Source organism: Arvicola amphibius, chromosome 13 (genome assembly GCF_903992535.2).
Source record: "Arvicola amphibius chromosome 13, mArvAmp1.2, whole genome shotgun sequence".
Taxonomy (NCBI): domain Eukaryota; kingdom Metazoa; phylum Chordata; class Mammalia; order Rodentia; family Cricetidae; genus Arvicola; species Arvicola amphibius.
Window position 1 is genome coordinate 59,537,661 of NC_052059.1, and position 21,648 is coordinate 59,559,308.

The following is a 21,648-nucleotide window of genomic DNA, read 5'->3' on the forward strand; positions in this document are numbered from 1 at the left end:
CCTGGAGCTCACTGGCCAGTTCCAGTGAGACAGCATAGTTGACCTCTGGCCTCCATACACTTGTACACATCCGTGCATTCACGTCCAATGTCTGAGAACAATGGGTTTTAAGAGAAGGGATAGGTTTGGGCAATGAGTAAATTGACAGGGCAGGACTGAGAACCTGACAGTTTACAGAAATACGGTGTTGAGATTCTTTTAGCATCTTGAACACTGATTTAATCCAGTTATAGTTTTGCTTGGCAGCTTCAATAAAATCGTCAAGAACTCGGGGCTGGAGAGATGACTCAACAGCTAAGAGAACTAGCTGCTCTTCCAGAGGACCTGGGTTCAACTGGCAGCTCACAACTGGGGTACTCCAGTGCTAGGGGATCTGACACCCTCACACCAATGCACATGAAATAAATTTAAATGATTCAAAACAAAGAATCAAGAACTTATGCCAGGGAGTGAAGGTGGACACCTTTATCCCCAGCACTGGGAAGGCAGAGGTAGGCACATCTCTGAGTTCAAGGCCTCTCTACTCTACAGAGTGAATTCCAGGGCTACACAGAGAAAACCTGTCTTGAAAAACAAAACAAACGAAAAGAATCAAGAACTCAAGGTAGGGCTGGAGAGATGGGCTGGTGGCTTAGAGAACTGCCTGCTTGTAACTCCAGTCCCATAGGACCCATAGTCTCCTGGCCTTGATGGATATCAGGCACACACAGTGCAGACACAAAACATCCATATACATTAATAAAAAAGGGGGGGGGCTGGAGATATCTTTCAGCAGTTAAGAGCACTCACCATTCTTCCAGAGAACCCCGATTCAATTCCCAGCACCCACATGGCAGCTTATAACTGTCCGAAACTCCAAGATCTGACACTCTCACACAGACGTACATGCAGGCAAAACATCAATGCACATAAATAAATGCAATCCTTTTAAAAATAATAAAAGAACAAACTCAGGTAAGTGGTGATGCATACCTTTAATCCTAGCACCCGGGAGGCATAGGCAGGCAGATTTCTTGAGTTCAAGGCCAGCCTGGTCCACAGAGCTAATTCCAGGACCACCAAGGCTACACAGAAACTGTCTCAAATAACAAAAACAAACGAAAATAATGTGGCTGAAATGATGGAATGTAGACTCTAAATTATATAAAGAAAGCCTGAAGCAAAACCAACGAGACCGGGAGATCAGTTATGAGCCTCAGCTGAGGACGAGTTCAGGGGAATGACAAAGTGAGAGGGGCAGTGTCTCATGGCTTCTATTGCTGTGACAGAACACCACAGCGACAGTGAACTTAGGGAGGAAAGGCTTTATTTCATTTTACAGCTTATAGCTCATAATCCAGAGAACTCGGGGCAAAACTCAAGTGAGGAACCTAGAAGCAGAAACTGCTTTGGAGGCCATGGAGATTTGCTCCCCATGGCTTGTTTAGCTTTTCTTCTAGCACCCAGGACAATGAGCCCAGCATTCACAGTGCCAACAGTGAGGTGGGCCCTCCCACATCAATCAAGAAAATGCACCACAGGTTTGCCCACAGGCCAATCTGGCAGGAGCATTTCCTCAGCTGTGGTTCTTTCCAAACGGCTCTAGGTTGTGTCAGTTATCTTAAAACTGGCCAGCACAGTCAGGAAGGTGTGTTCAGAGTTCTCAGAAGATTCTGTGGGGTAGGCTTAGCATGGCTGGTGGATGCCTACAAATTGAGCACTCAGGAGGCAAAGGCAAGAGGATTGTAATTTTTTTCTTTGTGTGTGCTGAAGGTTCGCATGCATGTGGCGGTCAGAGAAGGAAGTGGGTAACTTCTACCTTTGGGTTATTTTTTATTGCTGTGATAAAACATCATGACCAAGTCAAATTATAGTTTATTTGCATTTATAGTTCCGGAAGGTCATGACTTGAGCTGCAAGCAGGAACCCAGGGCCTCCCAGTGCCTGCCCCCAGTGCCATTCTCCAACAGGACCACACTTCCCCAACCTCCCCAAACACTGCCAAGTGGGAACCAAAACTTTAAATGCCTGAGACAATGTGGGACATTTCATTCAAATCATCAACCCTGCGTGTTGTTTTGAGACAGGGTCTCTCATTAAACCTGAACCTCTTCCAACATGATTACACCATAGGTGACTTATCAAGTCCTACCCACTGGAAGTGTAACCCTGCTGGCTGAGCTACAGGGGAACACACATACACACACAGTTTTTAAGGAAAACAAATGAAGCACAGTGGTGCAGCCTTACAATCCCTGCTGAGGCAAGAGCTCACTGAAGGTTTGAGACCAGAAGAGGTTGCAGAGATCCTGCCTCCAACAAAACCGCCAATCAACCAAGCACAAAGCCTGAGGCTGGCACCTGCGTCTATCTTGTAACACCACTTCAGAGAGCCAGGTCATCGATTCTTCAAGCTTGGAGATGGACTGCTGTAGAGTCTTCATCCATAGCTGCTCTTAATTGGGAGTAGTACTGACCTCCCCTAACTAAAGCTGTAGATCCCAGTCCCACCCCTGTCGCCCCCAGCCCCAGACCTAACTAGATGATGGTGACCAGCTCACTTTTTTGGTGTCTGGGGCGTAGGTCAAACTCATCCTCAAAAGTGGAAGCATTATGATAGTAAATTCGGGGGACTAGTTGAATCAGCACACAGAAATCAGTGGCATCATTAAAGACAGAGGTAGAGATACAAGGAGTCAGATCAGTGATGCAGGCCCTCCATAGATCAATAGAGGAGGGTACCAGGTACCTGTTTCCTGTCGTCCTGGGACTAAGGAGTTTGGTTGGATAGCTGTTGATATTGGGGGGTTGGGGTCCCCAGACATAGGCCTTGGGAAATTATAGGTCTCTTTAGGAGGTACGGAGTCCCTGGTCAGGTAGTACCTGATTGGGCCCCACTGGCTGGCCCGGGGGACTTTCTATTTTTAATTTTATCGTGAAGGTAGCACCCAAATCCTTTTTGATCATTCTATTTGGAAAATACCATCGGATGCCCCAAGTCCTTCCCTGTATCCACCCTGACGTCCCTCCCGCTCGTCCCTGGGAAGTAATGGTAATATTTAAGGGTAAGCAAGTGGGGCTGGTGCTACAGGTTCCTGCACTTGTACTGGAACACTGTTCTGGGGAAGTGTAACTCTTGCGAACAGTGATCCAGTCCCAAGAAGAACTGGGTCTCCAATAAGCATCTCCAGTGGTCTCACATCCCCAGGCACGGCAGTAGAGGCTTTCTAAACCTCCACACTGTCCAGCGGTACTCTGACCCTGGCCATCTTTGGGACAGACATAGAAATCTAGTTTTCCTAAAAAGCACCTTGCCTCTGGACTCCCGCATCCAAATTTTCCCCCAGGAGAAAATCTTTTGCCAGCATCTATAGACAACTGTTGGGGCTGTGAGTCTGGGATATCCCAGGAGTCTAATCCAGCCGCTAACTGACAGAAATCAGGGGAAAGGGTAGGCCACCATGTACCTGGAGGGACTAGTTTGGAGGTGGCCCAAATGATTTCCCCAGTTTGTGAGGAAACCTGCCAAGTCAGTTTTTGGGGTGCATGGGGGTTACTATAGGTGGGCAGGGGCATCAGAGTAAAGGCCAGCAAAACTGGCAGGATCAGGCTGATCTGACAAGTCTTAGCTTTAGAGGATTTGGGATGTGCTGAAGCTTCTTCCATTGGGAGGGTCCTGGGTTGTCCTGCGGAGTTGCCGGCTTAACGTGAGACGCGTGGATCCAGGCTGCGATACCGTCCACCTTGAGGGCAGTGGGTGTCGTAAGGAGCACGGTGTAGGGTCCCTTCCAGCGAGCTTCGAGGCTTTGGGACCGATGTCTCCGAACGTACACTGAATCGCCAATCTGGTACAGATGCGAGATCTCTGGGTGCCCAGGCCGGTAGGGGGCAGTAATGCTGAAATGCCCCAGAGTCTTTCATAACCTGTGTGTGTGGGGGTGGGGGGGGGAGCAAAACGGACAAAACAAAAGCCACTGTGATAGACTCAATCCCAGCTTCCTAGAATCTCACTGCCTCAGGACCACGGGTTCGTGAGAGTGGGTAAGAGAAGGACGGCTGGTGATTTTCTTCAGTACTTGCTTCCCCTGGGGCAGACAACATTGTCAGCTTCCTCCCATTTTACTCCCTCTGTTGCCAAGTTGAGTCACTGCTCAGAGGGAATCCCCCAGGGCAGAGCCCCTTAACAATGGCACAGACAGACAGAAGTAAACATTTTCAAAATAATCTGCAAGATTAGGGAGAAGGCCAAACGCTCCACACAGACATACACAGAACAAGATGATGGAAGCTAGGTATGGCGGTGCGTACCTGGAAACTCGGGAGACCCCCGAGTTCGAGGTCAGCCGGGACTCTTGCTTCAAAAAAACTAAGACAGTACCTCCGGATATAAACAACCCTGTCAGCCCGGCAGTGGTGGAGCATGCCTTTAGTCCCAGCATTCAGGCAGCGGAGGCAGGCGGATCTCCGAGTTCGAGGCCAGAAGAGGCAGTTCCTGGACAAAGTTAGCTACACAAAGAAGCCCTGTTTCGGGGGGCGGGAGGGGAGGGAAGAAAAAGTAAAACAAACCAGCCCTGTTTGGTTTGGAAAACTGCAACCGGGCCCCACAAACTCCTCTGTACCGCCCGAAAGTCTCAGAAAGACACCTTCACCAAGGTGTTCGAGGCCACGGGACCCCGGAGTGAGAACGCCGCGTAAAACCTCGCCCCGCCCAGGTAGGGGCACCTCTCGGCGTCAGGGCCAGCCTCAGCAGCCGGGGACGGCTCCAGCCTTCGACCGCCCGCGCTTGCACTCCCCGACTGTCTCTCTCCAGCCTAGGGCGGGCAGCCCGGTCCGCGCGAGCCCCCGTGGGAAGCCGCCCGCAACACGCGCGCGAGCATCACGGAGCACTTGCCTCCGGAGACGAGCCTTCCCGGAGCTGAGGTCCCTGCCGGAGAGGGCGGAAGTGGTAAGGCTGACGTGGCCGGGCTGCGGTGCTGCTCGCCGGGAAGAACACTTGTATAGCCCGCAGACTTGGGGAGCGAGCTTGGGGGGCTCCGAAGTGGGGCCCGACCGCGGGCGAGCCAGAGGTGTTTGGGGAGCATTTGGACAAGCCGAGAGTGGACGCCGGCGGCGTGGGCGCAGTCGCGGCGATCAGGCACAGAGGCGGACAACCTCGACGAGGTCCGGCGTCAGGTCCTCGGCAAGCCTACCGCTCCGGCGCCGCTATCTGGGAACCCGGGCAGAAGCCCAAGGGCAGCTACGGGGGCCTGCGAGGCCCTGGCGCCTCTTTGGCCAGCCGGTACCTCGCAGTGAGGAGCCCGAAGCTGCGGCCGGTGCCTCTGCCGGAGCAGCGAGCCCGCCGGGCGTTGCTATAGAAACGGGTTGGCGCGCGCAGCCGAAGCCCCGGGTGGGGGAGGCCGAGGAGAGGCGTGAACCCCGGGTTGGGAGGACTGTCGAGCGCACGCTGAGCCCCGTCTTTGGGGGTAGAAGTCGTGCGGTGTGGGGATCGGGAGGCCAATGGGAGGAAGTGGAGCCAATGGGCGTTTGAGAGACCAGACCCGGGGCGTCACGATTTGATACCTAGTTTCTGTAACCACGGGATTCCCCCCAACAGGTTCTGCTGCCTTAAAGATGACAGTCCTAGGGCACCCTCGAAGTTGGAGCTGCCAGTGTTTGCCAGTCCTGATACTGTTGCTGGGCACAGGCCATGGGCCAGGGGTGGAAGGTGTGACACACTACAAGCCCGGCGACCCTGTCATTCTATATGTCAACAAAGTGGGGCCCTACCATAACCCCCAGGAAACTTACCACTACTACCAGCTTCCAGTCTGCTGTCCCGAGAAGATCCGTCACAAAAGTCTTAGTTTGGGTGAAGTACTGGATGGGGACCGAATGGCCGAATCTTTGTACGAGATCCGCTTTCGGGAGAATGTGGAGAAGAGAATTCTGTGCCACTTGCAGCTCAGTTCTGCACAGGTCAGCTCTCCACATTCGTTATCACGTAGTGCCCCCCTTCCCCACGCCAGAGACTAGCAGTGCCTTGCAGTTGTGGTGCTTTTATGGAAACTGTCTGGTCTCTAACCACAACCTAGTACTTGCTTAGCGGTGTTCAAGAACTGACTTTTCAGGACTCCATGGATGCTGGGATGCAGAACTGACAAAATATCCTACTTAAGACTCCTGTGTAATTCTTTCCTTTCATGCATTCCTTTGGTTCTTTCTCAGCTCCTTCACTTTCTAACTTTCCCTGTTACTTTTTTTTTTCTTTAACAAATCCTGGCACTTATTAATCGATTCCAGTCTTTTTTTTTTACGCTTTGTCCCACTTATTTTTTTGAGACTTTATCCCATCAAAGTCATACCAGAATTAATCATGAGTCTCAATGGGAGACAGTTTGGTTCCTTTAGGAACTTTGGCAATGTTAAGAGACATTTTGTTTGTTTGATTTGGGTTTTTTGTTTGTTTGTTTGTTGAGATAAGGTCATACTCTGTATCCCAGGCTGGCCTCAAACACAAGATGAACCTTTTAAGTGCTGGGATAACAGGGATGTTTTACTCCATGCCTGGCTTTGGAGATGCTGATTGTCACGATTCAGCGGTATTGTTGGTGTGTAGTGAGTAGAGATCAAGGGTGCTGAATTCTGCAATACACAGCATCTCCCTACAGCACACAATCATCCAGCCCAAACTATGAGTACTGCCAAGTTGAGAAACACAGGGTTAACTCTGAGAGGCTTTGTATACTGACCCCTGGCTTGTTCTCTATAGGTGGAGCAGCTGCGCCAGGCCATTGAGGAATTGTATTACTTTGAATTTGTGGTAGATGACTTGCCAATCCGTGGTTTTGTGGGCTACATGGAAGAGAGCGGCTTCCTGCCACATAGCCACAAGATAGGTCTCTGGACACATTTGGACTTCCACCTAGAATTCCATGGAGATCGAATCATATTTGCCAATGTTTCGGTTCGGGATGTCAAGCCTCACAGCTTGGATGGTTTACGATCTGATGAATTCCTAGGCCTTACTCACACTTACAGTGTGCACTGGTCTGAGACTTCAGTGGAGCGTCGGAGTGATAGGCGCCGTGGTGATGATGGTGGTTTCTTTCCTCGAACACTGGAAATCCATTGGTTGTCCATCATCAACTCCATGGTGCTTGTGTTTTTACTGGTGGGTTTTGTGGCTGTCATTCTAATGCGTGTGCTTCGAAATGACCTGGCTCGGTACAACCTAGATGAAGAGACCAGCTCTGGAGGCTCTAGTGATGACTTTGACCAGGGTGATAATGGCTGGAAAATTATCCATACAGATGTCTTCCGCTTCCCTCCATACCGCGGTCTGCTCTGTGCTGTGCTTGGTGTGGGCGCCCAGTTCCTGGCTCTTGGCACTGGTGAGGTGATATGAATTGCTCTCAAAGAGTAGCAGATAGGTTATTATAAAAGTTCAGTGGATCTTCTCTTCAAGATGAGAAAAAAACCTAAGGGAGACCATAGCTCTAGTGAGGTTGTATATGGGTTTTCCTGACAGTAGAACTAGGGAAATGTTATCAAATGAGGCCCTTTATCTGGGTTAAGGGGAATTATTTCTTTGACATTGAGAAGAGATGTAGGTGTGACCTAACAAATTTTCCACTGCTACCCTGTAGGCATTATTGTCATGGCGTTGCTGGGCATGTTCAATGTGCACCGTCATGGAGCCATTAACTCGGCTGCCATCTTGTTGTATGCCCTGACCTGCTGCATCTCTGGCTATGTGTCCAGCCACTTCTACCGGCAGATCGGAGGCGAACGCTGGGTGTGGAACATCATTCTTACGACCAGTCTTTTCTCTGGTGAGGACGTCCCCTTTTGTGGTGGGTCTGTCTAGATTTAGGGACTAGAAGCACATCATGAGCCCTGGGATTGAATCAGTGCAGGGAATAGAGGAGGATTTTTTTTTTTAAAGATTTATTTAATTATTATGCACACAGTGTTCTGTCTGCATGTATGCCTGCAGCCAGAAGAGGGCACCAGATCTCATTAGGGATGGCTGTGAGCCACCATGTAGATGTAGGAAACTGAACTCAGGACCTCTAGGAAGAGCAGCCAGTGCTCTTAACTGCTGAGCCATCTTTGCAGCCCATAGGGAGGATTTCTAAAAATATTTGTTTATGTGTATGAGTGTTTTGCCTGCATGTATGCATGTGCAATATAGTCATGGAGGCCACAAGAAGGTGTCTGATCCCCTGGAACTGGAGTGACAAGTCTGTGAGCTACCATGTGGATGTTGGGAATCAAATCTGAGTCCTCTAAGAACAGGAAGTGCTGTTAACCACAGAGCAATCTCTCTAGCAACTGGGTGGGGCAGGAATTTCATAAGAAAAATCCATCAGAAAGAATCCCCTAGGTGTGGTGGTGCCCACCTTTAATCTTATCAGGCAGAAGCAGGTGGATCTCTGACTTCAAGTCCAGCCTGGTCTACAGAACCAGTTCTAAGACAGTCAGGGCTGAATAGACTTTTGTCTAAAATACAACAATAAAAACCAAAAACAAACAAACGGCATGAGCAACCATGCCTAGCTTTTTTTCCTGTGGGGATTGAACCTAGGCCTTCATGAACAGCACTTCACCAGCTGAACCATCAGTTTCTCAGACATGATGCTTAAATAATGCGGTGTGTCTACTTGTGTGGGTGCTGGGAACTTGTGTGCACGGGGAAGTCAGATATCAACATCAGGTATCCTTCTCAGGAACTCACCTTGTTTTTGGAGCCAGGGTTTGACTGAAGTTGGAGCTCACTGAACTAGCTGGTGTGGACAACCATCGAGCCCTAAGCATCCTCCTGCCTTTGCCTCCCTTGTACAGTAATCAAGAGCCCTGGCTACTACATCTGACTTGATTTTGTTTGTTTTAAATGTGGATGCTGGAGATCCAACTTAGGTCCTCATGGTTTGGGGGAAAGGGCTTTACCAATTGAACCATTTCTTCAGCCCCCTTAAGTAGCATCTTTTTTTTTTTTTTTTTTTTTTTTTTGGTTTTTCGAGACAGGGTTTCTCTGCAGCTTTAGAGCCTGTCCTGGAGCTAGCTCTTGTAGACCAGGCTGGTCTCAAACTCACAGAGATCCGCCTGCCTCTGCCTCCCGAGTGCTGGGATTAAAGGCGTGTGCCACCACCGCCCGGCTTTAAGTAGCATCTTTAAATAAATTTATTTTTTGATACTGTTTTTATTTTGGAGGTAGGTTCTTTCTAGCCTTCAAACCAGATTGCTGACCCCCAGTTGGTGTTTCTCAGTGTAACAGTCCTGACTGTCCTGTAACTTGCTTTGTAGACCAGGCTGGCCTCTGCCTTTGAGTGCTGGGAGTAAAGGTGTGTGCCGTCAAAGCCCTGCTCTGATTGCCTTTTCAGAGACAGTAGTAGTCTACATTCTAAACCGTGCTATTTCCAATTTGGTGTATTTGATTTATACCCCATCATATTTATATTTTAAGCATGGCTTTCTGAGAACAGATCCTTACCCCAAATGACTGTTTTATGCCAGGAATTATCAAGGCATGGCAAGACAAGGTTCCTGTAGTGATTTTTATCACTCTCGGACCATGATGAAGCAACTATCTTGATTCTTGATGGTATTGGTGGGAGGAAGAGGGTGTTCAGAAAATAAAGAACAAAGAACAATGAGCTATGAACAGGTCAAGGTGAATTCATTCAGCTCTGGACATCTGGGAGCATAGTTGGGCCCTGTAAGTGGCAGGCTACTTCATCCCTCTCCCCTTTAGGTCCAGTCTGAGTGGGGTGTCACAGGGGTGTTGCTCCTACTGCTGACCCTCCTTCCTGCAGTGCCTTTCTTCCTGACGTGGAGTGTGGTGAACTCAGTGCATTGGGCCAATGGTTCGACACAGGCTCTACCAGCCACAACCATCCTGCTGCTTCTGACGGTCTGGCTACTGGTAGGCTTTCCTCTTACTGTCATTGGAGGCATCTTCGGGAAGAACAACGCTAGTCCCTTTGATGCACCTTGTCGCACTAAGAACATCGCCCGGGAGATCCCATCCCAACCCTGGTACAAGTCTACTATCATCCACATGACTGTTGGTGGCTTCTTGCCTTTCAGGTATCTACACTTCATACCACGCCCATCACTCGGGAGGGTTTTAGTTTGGTTTGGTTTTGGACACTAGAGGGTGTTTGTTTGTTTGTTTGTTTGTTTGTTTTGAGACAGTCTTTGAGGCTGGATTAAAAATACAATTGTGCCTTGGGTGCTTGGATTATAGATGTGCGTTACCACACCTTGCCATTGTGGGGTTTTGATTCAGCTTTTCCTTCTGCCACTTCAATACTATAACCCAGTAACAATCCCCAGTTCAGTGAGAGCCTATAAAATGGTGCCTCCTAGCAGGAATGAGCTTCAGCTAATTCGGATGTGAGTGTTTCACTTCTGACGCTTCCCTCCTCAGCAATCAGCAAGCAGATAGACTTTAAGCCCTGATCAATGCCTGTAGGGCCTGATTTTCCTTTAGTGTTTACTGGTGTGTAGAACTCCTTTGTTTACTCATTCAGTTTACTACGCACCTTTTCAACAACACAGCAGAAAGTAAATAGAACACAGTAGCTGCTTTTTCCCCCTTTCTCTTACTCCCTTTTTGTACTATTGGAGTGTACTTAAGGCCTCATGCATTATTTGGCAAGCACTCTACCACTGAGTGATATCCTAGCCCTTTCTTATCTTTCATTTTGAGACAATCTCACTAAGTTTTCCAGGCTGGCCTTGAACTTGGCAATCCTCCTGCCTTAGCCTCCCAAATAGTAAGGACAGGCTCCAAAACTACAAAGAAACTGCGTGTATATATGTGTGTGTGTGTGTGTGTGAGAGAGAGAGAGAGAGAGAGAGAGAGAGAGAGAGAGAGAGAGAGAGAGAGAGAGAGAGAGAGAGAGAGAGAGAGAGAGAGAGAGAGAGAATCCCCAGGTAGCCTTGATTTCCTCGGTGACCACAGTGCCGAGGGTGTAGGTGAGTTTGGCTCAGCATGGTGTGGCTGTGCACAGTGCTTTAATGCTGTGTCCCCTCTTGTCTTCACAGTGCCATCTCTGTGGAGCTGTACTACATCTTTGCCACCGTCTGGGGTCGAGAGCAGTACACTCTGTACGGCATTCTCTTCTTTGTCTTCGCCATCCTGCTGAGTGTGGGGGCTTGCATCTCCATCGCGCTCACCTACTTCCAGCTGTCAGGGGAAGATTACCGCTGGTGGTGGCGGTCAGTGCTGAGTGTCGGCTCCACCGGACTTTTCATCTTCCTCTACTCCGTGTTCTACTATGCCCGGCGTTCCAACATGTCAGGGGCAGTGCAGACAGTAGAGTTCTTTGGCTACTCTTTACTGACTGGTTATGTATTCTTCCTCATGCTGGGCACCATCTCCTTCTTCTCTTCCTTAAAGTTCATCCGTTATATCTATGTTAACCTCAAGATGGACTGAGTTCTGAGGGACAGAACTATTGCTCTCTTCGTGCTTTCATCATGCCCTGTTGATTCCACTTGATAGCTTCCGACTGAATTGTGTGATGGCATTGTCGCCTTCCTTCCCCTTTGCCCCTTGGGCCCTCCCTTCTTAGAGAGGACCAGGAATTAAAAATCTCTATGATATAAGGAATATATATTTGAACTTTTTAAGTTGCCTTACGTTTTAGTCCTGATTTTTTTTCTTTTTACAAATTAAAATAAAATTTATTAAGAAAACGGATCCTGTAGTTGGAGGTTTTGGTCTAGTTACAGAAACCCGAGGCCTGTTGTCAATGCTCTGTCCCTTTGAAAACGGAGTCCGCTACTGTCGCACAAACCCTGGACCCTTGGGAACTGTCGGCGCAGGGAACCCACTTTGCCGGGGCTCTGTTTCTGTGGTTTACCCGGTGCTCAGCCTGACGGAAGCCCAGATTGACGCCAGTCTCCTGCAGGAATTTTTTAAGGGAAGCAAGATGCATTAATGACCCAGGCGACAGAAGAGACGCAGAGTTAACGCCCTTTCCGCCGGAAGTTGGTGTCGAAGTCTCCACGTGCCGTTCCTCCCCTCGCCCCACCCCCGCCCTCCCTACTCGGCCCTGTAGCGGCGGCTCAGCTGCTGCCATGGAGCCTGCGGAGCTGGAGAAGATCCTAAAGGAGCTGCTGCTGCCGGACACCGAACGCATCCGCCGGGTATGGGCAGGCCCAGCCGGGCCAGGGGGAGGGGGAGGCTGTGGGAAAAGCCCGGTCTTGACCCCCAGCCTCCCACCAGGCCACGGAGCAGCTCCAGGCTGCCCTTCGGGACCCTGCTGCCTTGCCTGCGCTTTGCGACCTGTTGGCCTCTGCGACAGACCCACAGGCGAGTTACCTGCTCCTCCTCGCCGAAATTCTGAAATTCCTCAGTGTGCCCGTAATCCCGCCCCAGCCTCCACCCCCTGCGGTCTGTTCATCTCCCTGCTGCCTGCCATTCTGATTTGGCTACCTCCCCTCGCCCTAGATCCGTCAGTTTGCAGCGGTCCTTACCCGTAGAAGGCTGAGCACCCGCTGGCGACGCTTGGCACCTGAGCAACGCGAGAGGTGGGCTAGGTTTGGGATGGGAAGGGCCAGGCCTCGTCGATCCTTTAACAGGCTGGGTACCAAGCCTTTGCCACCTGTCTTCTAGCCTCAAGAACCTGGTCCTGACAGCCCTACAGAGAGAGAAAGAGTGAGTGCTTAGCGCTTTCTCTTGGGGGTCCTAACTGGTTTGGGGCTGGGGTCCTCTCTGGGCTTCTGCCTTCTTTTTCAGCCCCAGGCTGGGATTAGGGAACAGAGTCATTCAGTCCTTGAAGGTGGAGCCTGTGAAAACGAATGGGTGAAAATGATGTGGCAAACCCCAACCAGAAAACGAGAGCAAAATTCAGCCAGTCCAGAGGTGCTGAACGAGCCAGATCAAATGCCACCTTCCTTTCTTCACCCCCCCATCTGTTGCCTTCTGGGTCTGACTTAGGAAAGACTGTGCTCAAGCCTGGATGCTTCCCTTCCGGGCGCTCCTCGATGGGACATTGTCCTCAGGGGACGGCGATGAGGGTAGCGAAGGGCGGTTATGGATGATGCCCCTCTTTGCAGGCATTACGTGAGTGTCAGCTTGGCTCAGCTCTCAGCCACCATTTTCCGAAAGGAAGGCCTGGAAGCCTGGCCTCAGTTCTCGCACCTTCTTCAGCAGAGCACGCACAGCGCCATCAGCCCTGAGAGAGAGGTGCGCTCCCGCGCCGGGCAGGGCGGGGCTGAGAAGCTGGGCAGAGCACCCCGGTGCTTTTCTCCTCACCCTCTGCTCCTGGACAGGTGGGGCTTTTGCTGCTGAGTGTGGTGGTTTCTTCCCAACCAGAAGCATTCCTCCCCTACCAACGGGAGCTCCTCCAGCTTCTGGTTGAAACTCTGAGGGAAGTAGGCGCCCCTGGGCTGCTCTTCTACTCCCTGCGCACTTTGACTGCCTTGGCCCCCTACCTCAGGCCTGATGACGTGGTGAGACACCGGCTCAGCCCCCATCACTGCCGACTCTGTATCTCTTGGTCTTTGTGTCCTTACCTTTAGAAGTCCTGGCCCAAGATGCTTTAGGTGTTCACTCTGCCTTCCATTCTTCCTAGCAGTTTAGGGGATACTGTGGGTGACTGGGCCCAACGGGTGTGTCTGGGAGCCTTCTACTTGGATTGCATGCCATGAGGAAGCTACATATGTGCTTTTTGTGATTAAACTCATCCTGTGTCCTCCAGCCTCTCGCACGGATGTTGGTGCCCAAACTCGTTATGGCAGTGAGGACTCTGATCCCCATAGATGAGGTAAGGCCATGGGGAGGGAAATGGAGGCACCTGTAGCCTGGTACCCTATGGCTTACCTCTCCATCAGGTAAAGGCCTGCGAGGCCTTGGAAGCCCTGGATGAGCTGCTCGAGTCGGATCTGCCTATCATCACTCCCCACCTCTCTGAGGTCCTCATGTTCTGCCTGGAGGTGAGCCTGGGGTGGGGCTGCCCCTAGTACTTGTTTTGCTGGAAGTTTTCTTGCTCGTTCCTGATTTTTGTTAGTGTCTGTATAGGTGGCTAAAAATGTGGCCCTTAGCGATGCACTTCGTGTACGTATTCTCTGCTGCCTCAGTTTCTTGGTCAAAGTCAAAAGTAAGGTAAGTACCCTCTGGGTGTGTCATCTCCTCACGGTATCTCCACTCTTAGCCCTGTGCTCGGGGTCCTGCTCAAGCCCCAGTCCAGCCTTCTCCTGTTCCTGTCTAGGAGATTGGGAATCTCTTGCTGGACTCCTTATGTTGGCAGGGTGGAATTTTTTTCCTTGTGAGCCCATAGGAGATGCTCAGGGACAGTCTCCTCCCCTTTTAGGCCTTACTGAAGAATCGCCTCCTGCCTCCCTTGCTGCATGCCCTTTTCCCAATTATGGCTGCTGAGCCACCCATGGGCCAGTTGGATCCTGAGGACCAAGATTCTGATGATGATGACTTGGAGCTTGGGCTGATGGGAGAGACCCCTAAGCACTTTGCTGTACAGGTAGGTATACCTTAGTCTCTTAATCATTGTGACCATCCTAAGAGAAACAACTCAAGGGGAGGAAGGGTGTCCATTTACTGTGGTGGGAAAAGAATGCTCAAACAGAGTGGTTTGAGTCATACCCACTGGGAAACAAAGCAGAGCGGTTTGTTATGGACAAGGAGCTAGGGCCAGATAGATCCCGAAAGGACATGACCCCCCCAGCTAAGCCCTACCTTCTACATTTTGCTCCTCCTGGTGTCTATCAAGTGGTTAACTCATCATTAGATGAGAGCCCTCCTGATCTAATTGACCCAAAAACACCATCACAATTTCCTAAACATTTCTCAAGCTAATGAAGCTGATAGCCTTCATAGCCAGGCCGTGGTGGGCAGTGTGGCGCACGCCTTTAATCCCAGCACTCCAAGACAGAGGCAGGCGGATCTCTGAGTTTCAGGACAGCTAGGGCTGTTACACAGAGAAACCCTGTCTGGGGGGGAGGGCGAGGTTGGGGGTGGGAATCAGTCATTACAACCAGGGAGGCTGAGGTAGAATTGTAAACTTGAGGCTGGTCTGAGGCATCTTGTATCAGACATGGAACTCGTCATCACAAGTGGATTATGGGGCTAAGTGACCCTAGGAGGTTAGAGATGAAATTACAATCTCCCTGAACTTTCTCAGGTTGTGGACATGCTGGCACTACATCTACCCCCTGAGAAGCTCTGTCCCCATGTGGTAAGCATGACTCTCATGTTCTTACTCTCCCTGGGGGTGTGTGATCGGACTGTTGTGATCTTGCCGGGCTTTTGGAACATGGCACATACTCCCTAGATGCCCATGCTGGAAGAAGCCTTACAGAGTGATTTCCTGTACCAGCGGAAAGCAGGGTTCTTGATGTTGGCTGTCCTGTCTGATGGTGCTGGTGACTACATCAGGCAAAGGTATTACATTCAGTCCCTGTCCCAGGGTGAGGTGGATCACATATAAGGATGGCTCTGGCATCCTCTCTGGCAGTCCTAGTACCCCTGTTTCAGCTTACTTGGTTCTATTTACTGTTTGCTTGTTTGAGACAGCATCTTCCTATGTAGCCTTGGCTGGCCTGGAACTTGAGAGAAGACCTGTCTGTCTCTGCCTCCCCAGTGCTGGGATTAAAGATATGCATGACCATGCCTGGCCCACCTTAATTTTTTAATGTCTTTTGGGGGGTGTTTTTCAGTCTTTTGTTTTTGTTGTAGGGTTTCTCTGTGTAGCCCTGACTGTCCCGGAATCTGTTTTGTTAACCAGGCTAGCCTTGAATTTAGAGACCCGCCTGCCTCTGCCTCCCAGGTGCTGGGATTAAAGGCGTGGGCTAGTCGGGATATTTGCTGCCTTTCAAAAGTGTCCTGCTTTGGAAGAGAAACGGCTTTACCATTCCAGGGATAAAGGATGGTTTTACGGCCAGTTCTGGAGAGTCTTGGTCCTTTTCAGGAGGAATGAGGAGAAGGGTGGAGACTAGGGTTCTTGGGTGCTGCCCCTCAGACTTTGTTCTTCTGCTCCATTCAGAATGCTGTCCCCGCTGCTCCAGACCGTGTGCAGGGGCCTGAGTGACTCCTCACAGATTGTTCGCAACGCTGCTTTGTTTGCCCTGGGCCAGTTTTCAGAGAATTTACAGGTCAGCAAAGCTAAATGCAGGTGGCTACCACATGAGAGAACTCCCCACCCCAAGTCTGGGGACCCGGGCTCTTAAAGTTTCATCTCTTTAAACATTGTTGGTGCCATTGACCCTCAAAGGTGTGCTCTTCAGGTGAGTCTGACCGGTCCCACCTGCTTCTTTCTTCCCCAGCCCCATATCAGCAACTATTCTGAGGAAGTGATGCCGCTGCTCCTCTCCTACCTGAAGTCAGTGCCCACAGGGAACACACAACACCTGGCCAAGGCCTGCTATGCCCTGGAGAACTTCGTGGAGAACCTAGGTAGCAATGGGAGTGTATGATACAGGGGAGGGGAGGGACACATTGGCTAAAGGGGGACACATTGGCTAAAGGTGGGAAAGAGGTGTGGGAAAGTCGCGTGGACTGTCAAGAGGCCCGGGTTTGTTGGTAAAGAAACTTTCCAACAGGGCCCAAAGTGCAGCCCTACATTCCGGAACTTATGGAGTGTATGCTGCAGCCCCTGAGGAACCCCAGCAAAGCCCGGACCAAGGAGCTAGCTGTGAGCGCCATAGGGGCCATTGGTGAGTACAGGGGCAAGGAGGTGAAGGTATGGTGTGGGTTCACCGAGAAAGTCTGCATCGGACAGTCCCCACTCCCTGCCAGCTCTGATCCTCTTGTGTCCTGTAGCCACAGCTGCCCAGGACTCCCTGCTGCCCTACTTCCCCACCGTCATGGAGCTTCTCCGGGGGTTCCTGCTGACAGGCCACGAAGACCTTCAGCTTGTGCAGATCCAGAGCCTGGGTGAGGAGGGACTTTGATTCAGGCGGGGTTCACCTGCTGTTCCCAGGGACCTCTCCCAGGGCAGTCAGCTGTCTTCCTTTGGTGAAAAGGTGCTCTTCATGTTGTACCTGGGAGTAGGGTAGAGTTTTGAGTGCCCTCCACCCTTGGTTCTGGAGTTGATTTCCCCATCTCAATGCTGGCTGAGCCCTTGTTCCCACAGAGACCCTGGGAGTGCTGGCCCGAGCACTGGGAGAGTCCATGAGGCCCCTGGCTAATGAGTGCTGCCAGCTGGGGCTGGGTTTATGCAGCCACGTGGATGACCCTGACTTGCGGCGCTGCACGTGAGTGACCCTTCATGGTGCTCCTGTCCCTTCTGCCCACCCACCGGGGGTTGACAGTTCTCATCCCAACTACCAAACCACAGCCAGGTTTCCTGGGCTCTCTCGTTTTGTCTGTCTATAACAGACAATACAGAGACTTTCTGCCTTCATCAGGTACAGCCTGTTTGCAGCCTTATCAGGGTTGATGGGAGATGGCCTGGCACCCTACCTGCCTCAAATTACCACGCTCATGCTGTTATCACTGCGCTCCACCGAGGGCATTGTGGTGAGCAGAGGATGGGTGTACTGGGCCGGATAGACCAGGCTAGCCCTGTGATGGGGATTTATCTTGTCCCACCTGAGCCAAGATCCCTGCTCGGCTTTCTTCGTCTAGCCTCAGTATGATGGGATCAACTCCTTCCTTCTGTTTGATGATGAGAGTGAAGAAGAGGAAGAGGACCTCATGGATGACGATATGGAAGAGGAGGACGACTCTGAGATCTCGGGGTAGGAGGAGGTGCTCTTCTACTTAAGACTTTGAGCTGGGCGATGGTGGCATACACTTTTAATCCCAGCACTTGGGAGCCAGAGGCAGGAGGATCTCTGAGTTTGAGTCCAGCCTAGTTGAGAAGAGCCAGGGATACGCAGAAACCCTGTCTCGAGAAATACAGACTTTGGTGCTGGATCGCTCCTGCACGCATCACCACTGCCTCCCCACTTGCCCCTAGGTACAGTGTGGAGAATGCCTTCTTCGATGAGAAAGAAGATACCTGCACTGCCCTGGGGGAGATCTCTCTGAACGCCAGGTGAGCATCAGCCCTTCCATGCTGCTGGGAACCATTCCCAGGACCCCTTTCCCTACTGCTGTGTATTTTTCCGTAGTGTGGCCTTCCTCCCATACATGGATAGCATCTTTGATGAAGTGTTCAAACTGCTGGAGGTGAGTCGGCGGAGCCTCCAGCTCCAGTTAGTGTTGTCCTCTCCTTGCACCTGCCGGGCACACACCTGCCCTTTTTGTTCCAGTGTCCCCATATGAATGTGCGGAAGGCAGCGCATGAAGCCCTGGGGCAGTTCTGTTGTGCGCTACACAAGGCCTGTCAGAGAAGCACTTCAGAAGCCCCCAGAACTGGTGAGGAGACGCCTGCAGGCTGGGAGCGCTGGGAACTGGCAGGGCCTGACCACGGCTCTGGTCAATTCTGTCTCCAGCTCTGCAGCTTGCCTTGGCTCGAGTGATGCCATCTTACATACAGGCAGTGAAAGGAGAAAGGGAACGCCCAGTGGTGATGGCAGTTCTGGAGGCTCTGACAGGGGTGCTGCGCACCTGTGGGACTCTCGCAGTGCAGCACCCTGGACGCCTCAATGATCTCTGCATCGTGCTCAAGACTGTGCTTCAGAAGAAGGTGAGCAGAGAAGGGGGGCTGTGGGAAGAGGAGGCGTCAGGTCCCAGAAGAGTGAATTTTCAGAGACTTCCAAGTCCAGCTCTGCCCATCTCACCATCACCAAAGAAAGGAGAAGACAGGAGAGCCCACACTCACTGAACTGTGTCTTCCACAGACAGCCTGTCAGAACACTGAGGAGGAGGAGGAAGAGGATGACGATGATGACCAGGTAAGAGTTTCAGATGAAAGAGGTCTAGATAATCTTGTTAGTCAGGGCCAGCAGTGGACAGTGCACTCAGCTTAGCCTGGAGGAACCAGGGCTGGTAAGAGAAATTGGTGACTACCAGGAAGGTGCCACCCTCATCCCAGTAAGGTGGTGAGGTGTTCAGAGGAGAGAGGCATGCCATGGGGCAGCATTGGCAGTGATGAACGGAGGGCCTGGGCTCTTGAAAAGCCATCGTGGAAGCGAATCTGTCTGGAATTAGGGCAGCCCCAGAACCACCTGTAGCCAGTGGCAGAGTGGGATTGGGAGCTGCACAGTCCGAGGGCTGGCCTTGGTGCTCCAGCCCCTCCCCTGGCTCCACAGGCAGAGTATGACGCCATGTTACTAGAGCATGCTGGAGAGGCTATCCCTGCCCTGGCCGCTGCGGCTGGAGGACAGTCCTTCGCTCCTTTTTTTGCCAGTTTCTTGCCATTGTTGCTGTCTAAGATGGTGAGTGCTCTGTCCCCTGACCTCACATCCCAGTCTTACCTGTGCACCCAGTGCCTGCACCCCTCCAGCCCCACCTCCATGCCAATTTGTACTCCTTCAACCTCTTCTCTAGAAACAGAACAGTACGGCAGCAGAGAAGTCCTTTGCAGTGGGAACACTGGCAGAGTCCATTCAGGGTCTTGGTAGTTCCTCAGCCCAGTTTGTGCCTCGGCTAGTCCCTATACTGTTAAACGCTGCCCGGGAAGCAGACCCTGAGGTGCGGAGCAATGCTATCTTTGCGCTGGGTGTACTTGTAGAACATGGGGGCAGCTCTACTCTGGAGTATCCTATACTTGCAGGAGGGAAAATGGGGTTGGAAGTGAGCCCAGGGTTGGTGAGGTACTGCTGCAGGAGGTGCTGCTGCAAGGTGAAGTCTGCCAATGTGTGTATTCCTTAACTGTGCACCAGTCACTTCCCTAAGCTACTGGACCTCCTCTTGCCCCTCCTGGCAAGGGAGCGACATGATCGAGTCCGTGATAACATCTGTGGGGCTCTTGCCCGTATGCAGATGGTCAGTCCAGCAAGGAAACCAGATCCCCAGGTGAAGGAAGGGGCATCAGGCGGGGTGGAGGCCAAGGATGGTGGAGGGGACAGGGCACATGGGCCTGAGACATCTATGTGTTCAGGTGCTGGCTGCCCTGCTACATGCCCTGCCACTGAAGGAAGACATGGAGGAGTGGATCACTATGGGTTACCTCTTCAGCTTCCTGTACCAGAACAGCCCTGACCAGGTACCCTGCTGCTGGAGCTCTCCAAAGAGTGTGAGGCTCCAGTCTAAGGGTGGGCAGAGGAGATGGCAATTATAACTGTAGACCAGGCTGGCCTCGAACTCACAGATCTGCCTGCCCCTGCCTCCCGCATGCTGGGGTTAAAGGTGTGAGCCACCACCTACTCATACTCCTTACTCTTGTTTTTTTTTTGTTGTTGTTGTTTGTTTTTGTTTTTTGTTTTGTTTCTTTTTTGTTTGTTTGTTTGTTTGTTTGTTTGAGGCAGGGTTTCTCTGTGTAGCCCTGGCTGTCCTGGAACTTGCTCAGTAGACCAGGCTGGCCTTGAACGTAGAGATTAGCCTGCCTCTGCCTCCTGAGTGCTGGGATTAAAAATGTGTGCCACCTTTTTCTTCCCTGTATCCCCAGTTGGCCCCAGCCTGTTATATAGCTGAGGACGGCCTTGAGCCCTAAGACCTTCCCCATCCATTCTCTACCTCCCAAGTGCTGGGATTACAGGCATGCACTAGATTTAATTATAGCAGTGCTAGGGATCAAGCCTCATGCATGCTGGAAAAACACTTCTACCAACTGAGCTACATCCCCGGCTTCTTTTTTCCTCTGTGTGCACAGAGTTGGCAGACAGTCTGATATGAGAGTAGGGGCTTCTGGTAGCATTTTCCCACTTCTCTTGGGCTAAGCCAGCAGTCCTAACTTCCCTAGGCTTTCCTAGGTCAGGGGTAGGAAAACAGTTTCACCATCCAGCAGAAATCTGCTTCCAGAGCGATTCTGCATATACCAGCTAGCACGTGTGAACACATGCCCCAATGTTCTTGTGTCCCTTCTGTCTTAAGTCTGTTCTGTGTGTTGGGTGAGCATTTGGATGCTGCATTTCGTTGGTTTTGAAGCTATAACTTTAGTCTTTTGTCACACATCTTTACTACCTCCGAAAAGAGATTGCTATGTTTCCTTATTCCTTCTCTAGTTCACAGTTGGGTTGGGTGTCAACTCAATTTCATGGGCTTTTTTCCCCTTGGTTCCAACCAACTATTCTAAAGCCCCGGGACCCCATGCTGTTACTGCCAGAGCTGACCAGTCCTTTTCCGTAGGCTGCAGGTGTGGTTCCCGAGCTCCTACGCATCTGTAGTGTGATTCTGCCAGACGACAGGATCGTGCCAGGTGAGGGGGACAACTAAGAGCAAGGGAAAATGGGTCAAGAAGGGTGTCAGAATCCAGCCCTTCATTAGGCCCTCTCTCTTCATCCTCCCCAGACGCCAAGACAGCACTACTGCAGCTCTTGAAGTTCCTGGCCAAAGAGCATGCTGACAGCTTCCATGCAGCCCTGGGCTCACTACCTGCTGATAAGGCTCAGGAACTCCAGGCCATACTGGGCCTCACTTAGACTGCAGGCTTCAGCTGGGCCAGAGGGCCTGAAGACCACCAGTCAGCCCAGGCCCAGCTCACCTCACCAAAGACTGTATCGTTGGAAGTCAATCCTGCTTGCTGTCTTAACAGGGGTGTCTCTCTGGGGCTGGATCTATTACAAGCAGAGCTGTGACATCATACTGTAATAAAGGCAGCTTGTTTTCTGCTTGGACACTAGCTCTGAGAGTGCAAAGACTAGAGGTGTGCATTCAGAAACGAGAGGCACAGG

At 51.4% G+C, this 21,648-nt stretch overlaps 2 protein-coding genes and 1 long non-coding RNA gene across 6 annotated transcripts; 2 read left to right on the top strand and 1 right to left on the bottom strand.

Annotated features, from left to right (window-relative positions):
* Positions 1–1,289: 1,289 nt before the first annotated feature.
* LOC119799944 lies at positions 1,290–4,902 on the bottom strand. Its single transcript, XR_005282956.1, has 2 exons — positions 4,288–4,902; positions 1,290–3,903 (listed from the first exon to the last, which is right to left on the bottom strand). It is a non-coding gene; the product is annotated as an uncharacterized LOC119799944 (long non-coding RNA).
* On the top strand, positions 4,729–11,668 carry Tm9sf1 (transmembrane 9 superfamily member 1). 4 transcript variants are annotated; one of them, XM_038309851.1, is made up of 6 exons: positions 4,729–4,924; positions 5,573–5,934; positions 6,728–7,349; positions 7,605–7,790; positions 9,774–10,047; positions 11,011–11,668. In XM_038309851.1, the coding sequence occupies exons 2-6, from the start codon at positions 5,590–5,592 to the stop codon at positions 11,402–11,404; spliced, it is 1,821 nt and encodes a 606-aa protein (XP_038165779.1). In that variant the 5' UTR covers positions 4,729–4,924; positions 5,573–5,589; the 3' UTR covers positions 11,405–11,668. The 4 variants fall into 4 exon arrangements, with proteins under 4 accessions (XP_038165779.1, XP_038165780.1, XP_038165778.1 ...); XM_038309852.1 differs by lacking the exon at positions 4,729–4,924 and adding an exon at positions 4,966–5,139; XM_038309850.1 differs by lacking the exon at positions 4,729–4,924 and adding an exon at positions 5,153–5,257.
* A 137-nt stretch (positions 11,669–11,805) lies between these two features.
* Ipo4 (importin 4) lies at positions 11,806–21,596 on the top strand. Its single transcript, XM_038309848.2, has 30 exons — positions 11,806–12,117; positions 12,197–12,283; positions 12,422–12,501; positions 12,587–12,628; positions 13,030–13,159; positions 13,246–13,425; positions 13,674–13,739; positions 13,807–13,908; positions 13,994–14,077; positions 14,286–14,450; positions 15,111–15,164; positions 15,261–15,370; positions 15,972–16,080; positions 16,252–16,381; positions 16,528–16,641; positions 16,748–16,861; positions 17,061–17,181; positions 17,335–17,446; positions 17,555–17,667; positions 17,889–17,966; positions 18,043–18,100; positions 18,184–18,289; positions 18,367–18,560; positions 18,715–18,768; positions 19,126–19,251; positions 19,364–19,572; positions 19,699–19,831; positions 19,917–20,021; positions 21,104–21,173; positions 21,266–21,596. Exons 1-30 carry the CDS (start codon positions 12,049–12,051, stop codon positions 21,394–21,396), a joined length of 3,246 nt encoding a protein of 1,081 aa, XP_038165776.1. The 5' UTR covers positions 11,806–12,048; the 3' UTR covers positions 21,397–21,596.
* The last annotated feature ends 52 nt before the right edge of the window (positions 21,597–21,648 follow it).